The 17,213-nt window shown below is 32.7% G+C and overlaps 1 protein-coding gene across 5 annotated transcripts in view; it reads left to right on the top strand.

The window, feature by feature from the left end:
- PCDH15 (protocadherin related 15) overlaps positions 1–17,213 on the top strand; it is a 1,516,422-nt gene that overhangs the window by 1,197,668 nt on the left and 301,541 nt on the right. For all 5 annotated transcript variants that reach the window (XM_067025124.1, XM_067025121.1, XM_067025122.1 and 2 more), the window contains one exon: positions 8,397–8,603. In XM_067025124.1, coding sequence (XP_066881225.1) covers positions 8,397–8,603 — 207 coding nt within the window. The remainder of the gene's footprint in view (positions 1–8,396; positions 8,604–17,213) is intronic.

Raw genomic sequence — 17,213 nt, 5'->3', positions numbered from 1 at the left:
ATAAGTAAATAAATACATGTCAGAGGTCCTGATTGAGCCTGCAGTTGTAGAAGTTTCCATAAAGATTAAATGAAGATTTTCCCTGTAGTACTTTTCCATCAGACACCAGAACTTTCAGTCTTATTTTCATTGGGGTATGCTGAAATGGGAGATAAAATTTATAGGTCCACATACACAAATGAATATCCCTAGATCTTATAGATCTTAAAACCCTAACTTAGTCAACTAACCTAGTCAAAGACCTTACCAGTGTTTCCAGGTGGAGAACTGGATGGAAGGTTTTGTCAGTATTCCCACTTTTTAGGTTTTCTTAGAAAACATGGAAGAATCTTTCATTTGAGAGCAACATAATCAGAAATATGTACATACATATGTGTGTGTGCATAGGATAATCCATAATTAAATTTCAATTAATTAAGAACAATGAAATGTCAAGAAGATTTGATCTTGACATATGAACAGTAACAATAACAGACTGAATTTATTATGTGCAGAATATTCACATTTATATACATGCAATCCTTTGTTATGCTACAATCATAAAACATTTTTAGTGGCACTAAACCTGCCCATTTGATAGTAGTATTATACGTAGCATCAATTACCAGAAGCTAGCTAAGTCTGCTACATGACACCAGTGTTTTTTTGGATATACAGTATTGTCATGGAGCCTTACTGGTCATCTTTGCTAACAAGTAAGCCTACAAAGAAAGATTTTCCAGAAATTCGAGTGTGGGCATACCTCAAGCATGAAGTAGCCAGACCCAGAAGGGTGCCTTTCAAAGTACTCACATTATAACCACCCAAGGAGTTTGATAAAAAGGGAGTTGTCTTATCCCCGTCCAAGATATATGAATCAGAATCTTTGTGGGGAGGATGTGGGAATATGCTTTATAATAGGCTTTCCTGCTGAGTCTTACGTAAACTAAAGTTTGAGAACCACTGCCCTATCTGGTTGTCATAATTTTTGAAAGTTACCTGTCATTTACTTCTGGTATTTAGGGAAATGGCTTTGCCATATGTTTTCCTTCCTTCCTCCTTTCATCCATACTTTGTTCCTTGTTTCTCTTCTCCCATCCCCTTGCCTCCCCCCATCCCCCTTCCTTCCTAAGGTATCCGATGTTTGTGAAAATTGGTCAGACAGGTCCTAAGAACTAGAGATTAAAGACTATAGTTTAATAGGAGAGACAGGCAAGAAAACTGGCAAATAGAAAAGTGTGTTAATGCACTATAAGAGTGTACTCAGTCAGAACCTTGATGAAGTAATCAATTTGCCTCAGTCTGACAAGAAAATGTGTATAAGTCATGCACTAAGTGAAAAACAAAGCAAATCAGAACAAACATCTTTTTGTTTAAACCACTGCCCATTTTAAAAACCTCCCCATATCTAAAAATATATATCAGCTTATTTATATATGTATTATATGTAAATGTTGATAAATTCTGGAAGACTGTAGGTCACCTATTTACAGCCCTCATTCCTCTTAACAGGGAACCACAATTGGTGAGTGAGGAGGATAGGTTGTGGCCATTTATATATCTTTATATGACTGGCAGGGATGCATATCAGTACCAATTATCTGTAGGTAAGCTTGGTTAGATATGAAAAACCTTTAAAATGCACAAATAAAGATGACATTCACATAACTTAAGGTGTTCATGTTACACATTCACAAAAATTTATTTCTGCTTCATTTTAATGTCCAAAACAACCCCTCCATAAATATCTACAAAATGGGGATTAAAATCATGGCACATTCATTTTATTTGTAGAAAATATTTATGTAAAGCAAAGATATGCATAGCCTGTTGAAACTGAAAATACACAAAATTCACAACAAACCTATTTTTGAATTCTTCCATATATCAGGAACTGACCAAACATTTAGCAATGTATGAAACAGAAAAATTTACAGTGTTTACCCTCTCATAGAATTTAAAGGTCTAGTGAATAATGATGATCAGACATTTGTTGCAATAAAGGGTTAGGTTTACAGATGCATAGAGAAAGGACTTTTTTTTTACATACAATTCCATTTTTATTTTTAAATATTATAAATATAGGAAAAATGCAAAATTATCAGAATTATCAAGACTAAAGTGTGGTTTTACCTTTTTAGTTGCAACATTTAATTTACATTTTAAAATAAAACTACAATTAATTGCATTAACATAAGACATGTTTTTTCTTCTAAAGTTTGCTGACATGAAATATTTCTTGGAGTATAAAATCCATTGATTATATATTATCAAATGAGAAGATGGAAACAAATTATTAATTTTAAAAATACTTTAAAATTCTTTCCCCATTTATCACTCGAAGCAGGAGATTTTCTTTAAACTATTTTTAATAACAATAATACAACTAACAGTTACTGAGCAAGACATTTTCTTGCAAGGCATTTTTTGTAAGTATTTTGAATATATTGTATCACACAATTCAATGTATTTGAATTGAATTTGAATATATTGTTATCACACAATCAAGATGTCTTGTAAATTGTCATTTACTGTGATTAAGGGAGGGTAAGGGACTCAACAGGTGTTGTGAAGTTGGTTAGATATAGACTGGGAGACAAATATCACTCTGCTAAGCCACCTTTTCATTACAGCATCATTTGCTTTTGCAGTAGTGTGTGACTTTCTTACCAAAAGAACATTTATTCATTCAGTACTTATTGACAGACTATTCAATGTTAGTTACTACAATAAGCCTGGGACGTCAACATTAACAGAATAGTCACACATCCATGATATCTTGAAAGTTATATTCTAGTGGAATAATTCTGACAATAAATTACAAGTGTAATAAATAAACAAATTTTGAAATATTTTATCTGTTAAGTGCTATAAAAAAAGCAAATTACATTGTGAATTCCAGTGCTGGGGATATAATTTAAATGAGGTGGTCAGTGTAGGCCATGTGGGAAAAAGATATGTGATTCATGTGGACATTTGTGGGAATAGCATTTGAGGTAGAGGGAACAGCCAATGCAAAGGTTCTGAAGTAAGAATATGCCTGATTTTTAGTGGAGCTGCATATAGTATGGTCAGAGCATATTTAGTGAGAAGGAGAGTATGATAAAAGCAATAAGAGGTCAGATCCCATAGGCTTGAGTCAAATTGGAAATCACTGAGAGGTTTTAATGAGAGAAGTGACTTGATCTGACTAATATTTAACAAAATCACTGAGCTGCACATAAAAGAATGGGCTACTGGCAACGGTAGAAGCTGATGGAGAAATTTAAATCATCCAGGTGGCATATGATAGTAGGTTGGCCCCTACCAGGGTGGTAACAGTGGAGGAGGTAAGAAGTAGTTAGATCCTGCATATATTTTGAAGTTATAGTCAATAAAATTTCCTCATAGATTAGATGTGAAGTGTGAAAAGAACCAAGGAGTAAAGGTGACTCCAAGGTTCTTGGCCTGAGCAACTGGAAGAATGGAGCTGCTAATAAAGTGGAAAAGACTGTTTGTGGAGTAGGTTTGTGAGGTGGGAGATGAGCATTTCATTTTTTAAGTGGTTACATTTGAAATGCTTATTATCTATCAGGTATCTAATAAACATATTATTAATTAGATAATAACTATCTTTATAGTTATTGTTTAAGCAGAGTTATTACATATACAGTTGTATATAGATTCTGGACTTTCAGAGCTCCAAGCTGGAGATAGAAATTGGGAGTCATTATGTTACTGACATTTAAAAAAAAAATTTTATTGGAGTAGAGTTGCTTTACAATGTTGTGTTAGTTTCTGCTGTACAGCAAAGTGAATCAGTTATACATATACATATATCCCCTCTTTTTTAGATTTTCCTCCCATTTAGGTCACCACAGAGCATTGAGTAGAGTTCCCTGTGCTATACAGTAGGTTCTCATTAGTTATCTATTTTATAAATAGCAGTGTATATATGTCAATTCTAATCTCCTAATTCATCCCACCCCCTCCCTTCCCCCCTTGGTATCCGTAACTTTGTTCTCTACATCTGCGTCTCTATTTCCGCTTTAAATATAATTTCTTCTGTACCATTTTTCCAGTTTCCACATATAAGCGATATTATACAATATTTGTCTTTCTATTTCTGACTTACTTCACTCTGTATGACAATCTCTAGGTCTGTCCACATCTCTGCAAATGGCACTATTTCATTCCTTTTTATGGCTGAGTAATATTCCATTGTATATATGTACCACATCTTCATTGTCCATTCCTCTGTTGATGGACATTAAGGTTGCTTCCATGTCCTGGCTATTGTAAATAGTGCTGCAATGAACACTGGGGTGCATATATCTTTTTGAATTATGGTTTTCTCCAGATATATGCCCCGGAGTGGGATTGCCAGGTCATATGGTAGTTCTATTTTTAGTTTTTTGAGGAACCTCTATACTGTTCTCTATAGTGGCTGTACCAGTTTACATTCCCACCAACAGTATAGGAAAGTTCCCTTTTCTCCACATCCTCTCCAGCATTTATAGTTTGTAGATTTTTTAATGATGGCCATTCTGACCAGTGTGAGATGATACCTCACTGTAGTTTTGATTTGCATTTCTCTAATAATTAGTGATGTTGAGTATATTTTAATGCATTTGTTGGCCATCTGTATGTCTTCTTTGGAGAAATGTCTATTTAGGGTTAGTTACTGAGATTTTTAAAACCATGAGATTAGACTAGATTAGCAAGGAAGTGAGTAAGAAGAAGAGAAGATGACTAAGATCTGACTCCAGGGCCACCCCAATTTTAAGTTGGAGAAGAAAGGAGAAACCAGAAAATGAGAATGAGAAGAAATGGATAGTAGTATTGGAAGAAAACCAAGAGTGTTGTCTTGAAAGACTAGTGAATAATGTTTTAAATGCTGAAGGTAGGTTAAGTAAGATACGGATTAAAAAATATTGCATTTAGCAATGTAGGAATTACTGGTCATTTTGACAAGAACAGCTGTATTTGAGTGGTGGGGCAAAAGCCTAACTGAAGTGGGCTTAGGAAAAATTGGGAAGAATGAGTTTAGACAAAAGCAAACACAAAAATGTAAAAAGTGGACACTACAGATGCATAATAAATAATTCCTGACTTTCCAGGAAAAAAGTTATTTATTTCTTCTTTCCTAGAATGTATTTTAAATGTCTTGATAATCTTTCCTATTTTCTTTTTTTCCCCTAAATTGTTGTATCTACTTTGAAGGGTTCATACTAGAGATCATGGAATTTGTTACATTGCTTGCCACAAGCCAGTAGGACAAAAGTTAGTCTGTATTCTCCGTCCTCTGGTTCAAGGAGCTAAGAGGTTATCAATATTTGCTTGTCTTAATATTGAAAATGGAGTAGCTTGTTTCTTTTAATGTTTTGCCCTCCAAAGTAACTAAATAGTATATTTTGTATACTTCTCCCATTTTGGCTTTAATTTTACTTTGGTCTCATTACTGAAAATGGGACTCATGCCCAGAAATTCTCCAAGCAAAACCTGGTCTTTAAATATAATGTTTAATTTGTAACTACAGACTTTGTAGATATAAATAAGGTTGTCTTATGGAATTAGATGATTTTTTAAATATGACCTTGTTTCACTTGACCTGCTTTTTTATGCTTCTCATCTCATTGACTAGCGACTGCAGGGGAACAGAATAAGTAAGACTTTTGAGAATTCCTATTTATATTATACAGAAGAGAGGATTGGATGATAGGTTTCGTGCATGAACCTTCTAAAGAGAAAAGCATGATAATTTGTTTTAAGTGACATATTTTATCTCTAATTCAATATGGAATATCTACTTAACTAATTTTCTTTCCTTCCACTAATTTTGCCCATCAGTCTTACATTTGGATGTTCATTTGCATTCTCTAAATTAGAGAATCATGTGGTGAATTTCCCTGTGTAGGCTCTCGTAAATCAGGAAACCTGAATCTGGGCCCTACTCTGTCTGTGACTTACATGTGGTGTGGCCTTAAACGTAAAACTGACATTTTTATTTTTGCATCAACACAAAAGTATATGTTTTCATATTTAGAGGGGCAAAATAGCATAGAGATTAAGAATGTGGACTTTGGGGACAGATATGTGGTTAGCACATTACAAAACACCCCAAAGAGGACAAAATATGTAGTAGCAATCCAAAAATATTATTCATATTGACAACAAACTAATGTTAGGGAAATAATAGAGTCTTTACATGTTATTTTTAAAGATGTGGGGAAATCAACTGTTTCCATAGATCTAATTTGAGTTTTCTTTCTCTTTTTGTTGGATCACTTTGTTTCCATCATGCAAATAATACATGTTTTCCTGGCTTCCCAGCTTGCAGTAAAAATTAACAACATATGAGCTGAATGTAAAATAAAAGCTTCTTTCATTGTTACACAATTTGCTTTTTGTTTTCCTCACACCATCCATAAATTTCTTGTGTTTATTGGAGGAAGGGGACAAATGATAAAATCTGTGACTTTTCATAGCATTATTAGTATGTCCAGGACATAACATAATGACTTTCAGAACAATTAGATACAAAATAAAAGGAGAGAGAAAAAGTCCTGTTCAAAATGACTAGCAGGTGTGAACTGTTCCTGATTCAGTTAGATCCAGGTCATTGGGCTGGAGCCCCTTATGGACCAATTAGTTTCCTACAGTGAAAGATGATGTTTTCTAGTCATGGACTGTACCTTTTCCCCTGGTCAACTGTGTCCAGAAAGCCTGCTGTATGTCACGGAGGGGACTCCTAGAAGAACATCCATGTCTCAGCACAAATTAATCACAGCCACTGCTTACAGAAACAGCTTATCCATGCTGATGGTCAGGAGCACATATGGTTATGAGTGAAGGATACAAAGTTACAGAAAAGGCTACACATTATTCCAGGACTATTGTCTTTAATGCAGAGCAGGGGCTCATAAACATTTTGTACCATTAACCACTCTAGCAATCTGTTCTCAGGTGAAAATTTAAATGCATAAAATAAACTATATAACATTATAAAGGAAATCGAATATATTGAAATAGAGTTATCAAAATATTTGAAAAACAAAGATAAGTAGTTTTTTCTAAACAATGCTTCATATAATATTATTTAACAGTGGGTTTATTAATTACCATAATTTCAATGCAGTAATTAGCATAAATTATATTTCAAAAATTTTTTAAATATTGCTAATAACATGAAGTGATTTTTCTTGGTGCAAACTCACTGGTTCTGCCAAACATTACTGTGATTTGTCACATACCCTCTCAATTGATAGAAACACTAAAAATTACAACTAGAAAAAAGTGAAAAATTATCTTCCGGAAGCCCAATAATGAACAATCAGAAATATCTATCTGAACTGTTTATAAACCTTCATGGCCAGATGTCACTGCTTCATGTAGGAAAGTACTCCAGGATTTAAAAGAAAATATTTAACTTTTAGTTGATTTCAAAATACAACTATTGCAGCAATGGGGGAACATATCAATTAAAAAAATGACAGATTTTGAATCTATTTATACATATACTATTGAATTATGTTAATGATTTCTTCTAAAGTTTGGAAGAGATTTTCTAGAAATCAGTTGTGATAAAATCTTCCCTTAAATAAAATTTTTGGATTGCTATACAGTAAGATGCATTTTTTCAAAAACAGAAAGTCAAGAGTTGGTGTTAAGGGTTGGTGTTCACCCATTCATAGCATGACCATGTGGAGATTTCCTAAGAAAATTTATTGGAAATATAAATTGTCATCAAATTTTTTAACTGAATAGGAGGGAAAAAAAAGAAAATAAACATACTCCTAATACAGGAATATTAATTTTACTTGAATAACATATTTATGGTTAAATAATGTTTACATTTCCATTTCTACTAAAAATAATTTATTGAAATTTTCTCTGTCCCATATAAGAGTCTTTAGAGGACTTTTCATGGGCAACAAATCTAGCTTTAATCTATTAATTTTATGTAAAATTATGAATCATTTGGGGATTTAATTACTACTGTGGAACAAGAAGACGTGGAAGAGGCAAAAATAAACACAATGCGTTGAGTGATAAATATCTGTCTCTGTCTTTTATTTAAATATTTTATCAGCAATTCACTCAAATAACTTCACTTCTCAATTTTCTATCTAAATGTATTTAAGTGCTGTTATTTCTTCTAATAATATGCCATGACAGATACAAAAGTTTATTGCAATGAATTTTTTTTTTTTTTTTTTTTTTGAAATATACACTGGGTTTGAGGACAGGGAAGCAAAAATTGATGAAGCCTCTCTGGACTTTTATTTCCTCATGTTTTCTAAGGGTCCTTTACTTTAAAGTAGTTTTTTCTGTAATGATACCAGATTAAAAGAGAATTCCTACATATAGTATGAAAAATAGCACCCCAAAAGGATTCCATAACATACAATGTTTTAATCTTTTATATTCTTTTTTAGGCTGAACAGGACAATGGTCATCCTCTTCCTGCTTTTGCCAGTCTGCATATTGAAATACTGGATGTAAACAATCAGAGCCCATATTTCACAATGCCCAGTTATCAAGGCTATATTCTGGAATCTGCCCCCGTGGGAGCAACTATTTCTGACAGTGTGAATTTGACCACCCCTCTAAGCATTGTAGTTTTGGACAAGGATATAGAAGATGTAAGTTAAATATAATTTTTGCTCTTATTTTGATAACACATCTCTTGTTATATTTATGCCAGTGGGAGATATTACAAAGACATGGTTGCATGAGCTAAAGAATAGAGAAAAATGTCAGTATAAATGAGAGTCTTAGGGTTGTAATTTAATTCCATATCAAGGTTATTATAAAAAAAAGTAAATTTGAATTCAGCAACTGTTCTTTTTCAGTTTACAGATATTCAGTATAAGGAAGAAAATGAATGTTTCACTTGGCAGTTTGCTAAAGTACAAGGGCAGTCTTTTTAGTTAACATTGGCTTTAAACTATGTAATAATAATAGGAAAAAATAATGGCATTACACAATAAGTATAAAAAATCATGAAGGTAGCTCTGGAGTGTGATTTGGGGGACTTTTTTGACATTATGTTATTAAAGAAAACACATTTTGGGGCAGCTGACCCGCTCACACTTTTGCCAATGGCTATGTTGATGCTAACACTCTTCCACTCCACACATCATTTTCCTCTGTTTTTCTGGTACTGACACTCACTAGAGTGTCAGTGGGAGTGGGAAATTGTCCAGACTGGGCAGATCAGAGTATTTTACCTCCTTAGCTAGAGTGATTGCTACAAAGAGTGGACAGAAAATTTTTACCAGCCCAGTCAAAGTCCTCCCAGGAATTGAACAGAAAACAAAAGTGGAGCTGGAAGACTTTGGCATCATGTATTAAAGAAGTGGAAATGAATCTGAAGCCATTGTAACCGAGTTTGCTGACATCATAGAGAAAGCCCATTGTCATTGGGAGAGAATGAAGCCGGACAGAGACATACAGAGAGGAGTCCTACTGAGTCCCAATTTTTTAGGCTGTAATATGCCCAGATCTATATTAATCCCTAAAGATTTTCCTTTTACTCTCTGACCTACCACGGTAGTTCCCCAAATATCTTTTTTTGTTTTAACATTCATTAAGTCTGATTTCTGTCACTTGCAACTTACAAAGTCCTGATCCAGAAATGTCTCCCATTTCTATAGCATCTGATAAAACTTTGTGATCGTGGAAATATTCTGTAGCTATTCTGTCCAACATGGTAGCCACTAACGCTGTGTGGCTATGGAGCACTTGAAACGTAACTAGATTGAAAACATAATTTTAACATTTTGTTTAATTTGAATTATTTTAAATGTGAATAGACAGCACAGCTCTAGAACATCCCCCAAAATCTCATTATATGGAATTTTGTCATCCGTTTAGTAAATTACAAGGGCACTTCCAGATTTTTTTTTTTCTTTCTGGAAAAATTTTGTAACCCTTAGCAGAGGCTGTGATAACTCTTGTGTGCACGCCACTTCTTCTCACCAGGTGTTTTATTTTACTCTTTATATCTTTCTCTGCTTTCTTTTTTTTTCCTCATCCTACCTTTTTTTGCCCTTCTTAGGCTCTCCCATTTTCTTTCATCATGTGTTTTAACAGTAGCTAACTCACACTGAGTTCTTAATACCTGCCAGATAATATAGTAAATGCTTTATCTTGCATTAATTCCCTTAAATTTCACAGCAAACATAATAGATGCCATTTTGCATATTGCAGAAAGGGAAATTTAAATGCAATTTAAGTGCCTTAAATTTGAAGCAATTTTAAATGCCTTACTCTGATCACAGAATTAGTAAATGGTGGAGTTACACCTTGAGCCAAGGTCTAATAGAAATAAAGTCATTGATTTTAATCACTAGTCTAGATAGCCCCTTTCTATTTTATACAGTCTGACTGTAGTCTGTGATAACAGCTGTTAATGCTGTAGACTTTCTTCCTAGAAAAGTGTGTATACATACGCAATTTCACATTCCACATCACAGAGTGTTTAGGGATTTCCTGAAGTTTAATGTGTTTCATGAGTCACAGGTCATTCAGTGAATACTCACTAGAAAATTCACAGAACCACCTTAAGAAGTTTTATCCTGGCTAAGCTAATATATTTTGTAGGCCCAGTTATGTCCCACAAATTTTGGTGTAGATTTTATTTCATGTTTTAAATTTAAATGCATAATCATATTTTAAGGAGTGACTAGTCAGTTTGGAAATTTCTAATAGTTTAAGTCATGCCTTCATGAACACAGTGGTTGGCACAAGCTAAATCCTAAAAAAAAAAAAAAAAAATGTAGTTTTAGTTTTTCCATAATGGCAAAATTTATGTATTTGTACTTTCTTGGTACATTTACATTGTTTAGTGGTTGCATACTAAGCCCTATATTTGCTTGCATACATTCTTACTTTTCTGGATTGTCATTCACTTTAAAATTACAAGTGTTAAAATTGCATTCTAAGGGACTTTGTAAAGGATAGTGGGACTTGAAGGCATTACTGAGTTAGAGTGGAGAGAGCTCTTGGGTCTGAAACCTTTGGAAAACACTACTTAGAATTCTGCTCTTGAAGATTTACAATTCAGTTAGCCTATTAAATACTCCGAATGTTTCCAAAGGATGGGACAGCACATTGTGGTTCTTAAGAGTTTGTGCTTTGGAGTTAGATAGACCTGGGCTTGACTGTTGGTTCTACCCTGTGATAGCTATATAACACTGTGAGCCATATATTTACCAGTTGCAGCCTTTTGTTCAAATGCCAGTGACCCAAAAAGATATATAGTAGCAATCACTGCCATCTTGGCCTGCTCCTTCACTTGGGGCTGGTGGCGATGGGGAGGGAGAGAAAATTTCCCTCAGATAAAGCCATGTGCATGGAGAGTGGCATAATTACTATGTTTTATAGAAATGTCAAGTGATTAAACAATGTCTATCTGGCCATTTGTTTATTATTTAGGCCCATCCTCTTTCTAAAATCATCTGCAGTGAGTGATTGTCATTAGGTGCCCAGAAACTGAACAAGTATATCTAATCCCTAGTGACAAATTTTTCTAAAATATCATATACAACTTTGATATATCTATACTTTAAATAAGTCCATAGAATGTTAAACATCATTTAATCCAACTTCCGATACTATGTGAAATGTTATATTAAAATCCATTCTTCAGGAATTGATGTTACACTTCATTGTCCCACTCAAGCTTGAAACCTAGGAGTCATCCTTGATTTTTTTTTTGTTTACTCAAGACAATTAAGAAATCTTTAAATTCTTCCTGTTTTGTCCTCTGAATATTTCTTGACTCTCTCCACTCTTACAACCTATTTGCCTTTTATTAAAATTGGCTCCTAATCTTCTTGCTCCCATTATTTTTTCTTACTCAAAACCATTTTTCACTCAGCCACTAGAATGATTTATTCAAAGCTCAAATCTTACTGTATCACACTTCTACCTAGTATACTCTCATGACTTGCTGCAGAAGAAATTTCAAGCCTATGTGCATGGTTTTCTGCTACTTGATACCTGAACATTTATGCAGCCTCATTTTCTGAAAATTTCTGCTTCACCTATTACATTTAGCAACTACTTGTGGTTTCATGCGTTACACCAAACTACTGCTTATCTAATTAACTTTGTTTGTTACATTTTCTTTTTTGAAATCTTTCATCTTCCATTACATGAACTGGCTTGAATAACATGTTCATTGTTTGGAATTCAGCTCAGGCATACCCTCATTTAAGAATCTTTTCTAGATTATGCATTCTCTCAGTTGAGTTGCATGTCTCTTTTTGGTGAATTTCTCTAAAGTTATATTTATATCATTGTGTGTGTCTTTCTTCCTCATTGAATTTAAATCCCTTGAGGATAGGTCCTAGATCTTAATAACTTCTGTATCATGAAGATCTAATACAGTTCCCAGAACTTAGTATGTTCTAGTAATTGTTTAATAAACTAATAAGTTCAGGCACAAGTAAAGGAATGAGAATATCTGGCATATGTATCAACAGTTCTAATGGTATTGAATTAACTGTTTCACAATATGGCCCATATCATGGTTGGACAACTAATTACTAGAAAGCTTTTCATCACATTAAGTTGAAATGAGCATTCTTGTAGCTCAACCATTATTCTTTATATCTTCCATTTGCCAGTATACAGAATAAATCTTTAGATTAGTCATCGATGTGTTTGAAGATGAATTTATGTCCTTCTGAATCATGTATTTTTTCCAGGCCAAGTGCTCTTTACTTCTCAAAAGTAAAATATGTTCATTGCTAGGTTATTTTAAGATCTGTATTAACAAAAGAAACCTTCAAGGCCCTTTTAGTTTGCAGGCAAGAATTTTACTACATGGTAAATTCTAGTAGTTTTTGAATGTCAGAATTAGTGAAATTAATCAGCATAAGGATAAAGGATTTAAGAATAAGGACAAAAACAAATCACCTCATACAGGTATTACCAACAGAAACAGGGATAAAGCATCAGGCATGCAAGAGAAGTAGTCATTCCAGGAGTTGGTTTTCTTGAGCACAGCTAAGCCACAGGGCAGATGCCAAGAAGGGGACAGACTTGGATCTGTTTATCCAAAAATGAAATTGTTTTCTTCCTTCAATTCAGTAGAAAGTAAGACAGTTTTAGGAACTAGTAGCAGAGATTGGTGATTTGCGGTGTTATTAGCAGTTTAGATTTAGAGTCAGAAGGAATATTAAGGGTTGCAGTAAAACTGAAAAAGAAAGTAGACAAAAATATTTGTACTAATGTTCCTTCCTATAGATATATAGATATCAATATATATTTATACATGCATATGTAATATATATATGAATCATATTTATAATTTTTTCAACAATTCTTACTTCAGTTTCATAATAGTCCAGAATATACATAGAGCAGGTAATACAAAAGAGGCATGTCTGAAACCACCAGATTTTCAGTGACAGAACAGCTAAAAGTTGCTTATTGAATTCTAGTTTTAAAAAAATAACAGGGAATAATAATCAACAGAGGTTATGCATTTGGCTTGCAGAAAGGCAATGATCCACTTATAATTCCAAGTCAGTTTGCATCCCTATATAGTGTTTTGTTTCAAAATAAAGGTATCCTTGAAATTTAATACAATACACTTATAAAGGTATAATGTACTTATATGCTTTATAAATATTGTTATACTATCATATATATGTTATGATGTGTCAAAATACTAACAAAAAAATACACCTTCAAAAAAGTTGTTAGTTTAAATGAACTGGAAAAGGTTTTTGTTTGTTTGTTTTGTGGTTCATTGGTTTTTTTTCTAGTGTACACTTATATGCCATATATATATTTGTGGTCATTTATATTTACATTTTTTAATTTAATGTTTAATTTGCATATAGGTTCCACCTGGTGGAGTTCCTGTAGGTACTAGGTGTTAATTTTGTGTTTGCTCTTTTGTTAATTGCTGTGGTTCATTTCCTTGTTCTTTTTCCTTTCTACAAAAAAAGAAAAATAGGCAATTACTTCATTATCACTTATAAAGACCTAAAACTATTAAAATATATATGTAATTTAAATTTACTACATCATATAATTGGTTATAGTAGTATGAAATTGTGGGGAATCCAAACTGCATGTGAACTTAAACAAACATTATTTAATTAATAATTTTTTTAGCCAATGAAGCATTAATAATTCATCATTGCATTCTTTTAGAAAAATTCTAATCTTAGGGTCGAACCCTTTTGAACAAGCCACTTTGGAGAACTACTGTCAACTAATTCAAATTGGCAGATGAGATTAAATTTTTTGTCATTTTCTTGTTATGCTTTGTAATTTATATGTATGCTCATAAGTATGCATATGTATGTATGTGCACATATACATTTCTGTGTTGTATGTGCATATATATGAGGATGCATATAATCTTGTGTGTGTATGTATGTGTGATATCATCTTTTGAGTCTCATTGGAAACCCAAAATTGGTTTTAAATCCAATAGACTGTCATATTTGAACATATTTTTTCTATATGAGATTTTAAAATTTTACATTCATGTGTTAGTTTACCTTTGTGTTTGTATATGTGTTTACTTTTGCATTCACTTTATTTGTGCTGTGAATAAATGTCAGAGTTTGTTTTATACTCCCAGAAAATAATATACAAATTAACCAAGTAATATATTGTGCTTTTGGTATATACTGAATGTATACTTTAGAGTAAAATAATATTTCCTTATGTTGGGGAAAAAGATTGTTATATTAATCAGCCCTCTGTGTATATTTTGATTTAGAAAACTAATATTTATTTTAAATAAATTTATAGACACAAGGACTACATAAAATATGCTGTCCCTATCAGAATAATAAGCGAGAGAATTATCTTCCATTTACACTCATAGTACACCACACCTGAAACTAGTATTATCCTTACAAATGAATCTAAGGTATTAAACTTTGAGTGATAACTGGCTGAACATTTCCAAATCTGCCTTCTTAAATTCTTATACTTAAATACCCAGACATTTACCAATAGCATCTATGCATGCTATATACATATATAAATTTTAGAAGGTTATTATCTTAAATATTAATAAATTTCAAAAGTTATATTTTAATCAGAAACTAACTGTGCAAGGCAGATAGGAATAAGCTGTTAGATGCCATGTGCAATACTAACATTATGCATTCTGTTATTTTTTTTACATAAAACAGCCTGCAGTTCTGGGAAATGTTATTTGAGTCCCTAGCTAGTTTTTATGAAAAGACTTGAAATGGAGACAATTAAATTATCAAAAGGACTTTAGTGTTTCTGGTTATCAAATATGAGAGAGCCTGTTTATGAAGTCCTGGTGTGTATATCATCTTCTAATGGGAATCGCTTGGCAATGAAAATCTTGTCACTTTCATAAATTTGTGAAATAGTGTGGTTTGTGACACAATCATACTACAGTCACATATACATTCATTGGTTTACAACCCAACACTCATTACAGTATTGCACTATCTCAGTACCTGACATTAAAAAAATGCTTAAAACGTGGTGAGTAAATGAATGACTATATCTAACAAATTTACTAACAGAAGCTACAGTTGAAAGGAAGAAGAGAAATTGAGAGAGGATTAGTCATAAAGGAAGTAGAGAATGACTGAAGGATTTGAACAAAAGGAAAGAAGTAAATATTTGGCAAGCAAATCACATAGCAAAACTTGCTCGGCTTGGATTACTCGTAGTTTAAATATGAGTAAAAGAAGCTGTGTTTGTTGGCACCATTGTTGGTACGTTCAGAGAACAGAAAAAAAATATATGAATTTAAAAGCCTAGTGATTTTACCATGATAGGTAAAATCAAGGGTAAACACTAAAATGGCAGATGCTCATATTTATTTAGTTTTTTAAATTAATTGAAACTGTATGCTAACATTTGTGATCATTTAAAAATAATAATTGAATTAGATTACAATTGGCTCTAAAGTATAACAAAATAAGAATCCCAAAAATGTGGTTTAAAAATGTTTTAATATGTATTTTATAAATTACTTTTTAAAAGAATTTAACTTTTTATTAACTAACATATTTGATTAACCAAAATACCCCACTTCCTAGCCATGCTGAGAAACTGGGGTCATGACACTGGAATGAAAACAGCTGAATGCCCATTGGAAAATATCAGTGTGAAGCCTCTTGATTTTTTTACAACTCTTAACAACTTTGATTATTTTATAAGTGGACCAATGGATATTAATATCTATAGTATTAATTTTTTTAGTGTTCCGAGATAAATGTAGCACATTGACCTTATATCAGAATCATGGACAAGGAAGCTGCCATGATATAGCTACATAATATCTCCTAATAAGATATTGCAAATACAGAACTTGTGTCAGGTTCAAATTAAACCATTGATTCCAAGGTTATTTGAAGTATACACATATTGAAACTTTAGGTAGATGTAAAGTATCTTGTGGATCAAATCTTGCCAACCTTTTAATATAGTAGAGTGCATTTCAACTTTCTCACTTCTACATAGAACATTTTTAAATATGAGTTCTAATTTTTCTTTCTTTTTAATCAACAATATGTTTAATGATTCCTGGCTCTCTACTCCGCCCTCAGCCTTTGATATCAGACTTAGAAATCTGTGATATTAAATCACATTTCACACCATAATATTTTAAAAGTTGCCATAATCTGAAAAACACCTTACCTCGCTGTATCATCCCTGTTCCTAGTTTTACACAGCCTTCCTGGTAGTCCACTCTCTCTCAACATTCCCATTTTATTTGTTGCAACTTCCTTGCTATTCCACTATGCAGACCCCAATCCAAGCCTACCCATTTTATGTCTTTGTTCTTTCTCTGAATTGCAGAGATTAATACCTTATCTTTCAGAGATGGCAATAAGATCGTGAAGGATTTCCAAGGGCTAGTTAATTACCTGTGTTTTGAACTTTTGCAATCACTTCCTTTTTATGTATATATCATTTTTTTCTAAACTCTTTTTTCAGACACGTGTCAATTCATATATTTTGAATCTAATCATCTGAAATGTTTTAATTAAAATAAATATTATGTTTCCCCTTGGAGATTCTATACAACATTAAAATAAGAAAGCAAGCACAATATTTATAGGTAATGAATTACACATAACCAATTTTATTTCTATTTTACATTAAACATGAGAACAGGATAATAACATGCATGTGTGCAGTTTATTACTACAAATGAAGTAATTGTAAAATTCTACAGCTAAAATTCTTGGCTCCAATTTCCTTTTCTTACATTTATTTCTTAT

The sequence above is a fragment of the Kogia breviceps genome, chromosome 2, assembly GCF_026419965.1.
Source record: "Kogia breviceps isolate mKogBre1 chromosome 2, mKogBre1 haplotype 1, whole genome shotgun sequence".
NCBI lineage: Eukaryota > Metazoa > Chordata > Mammalia > Artiodactyla > Physeteridae > Kogia > Kogia breviceps.
The sequence above is the reverse complement of the archived record's forward strand: the minus strand, read 5'-3'. Positions and strand labels throughout refer to the sequence as shown.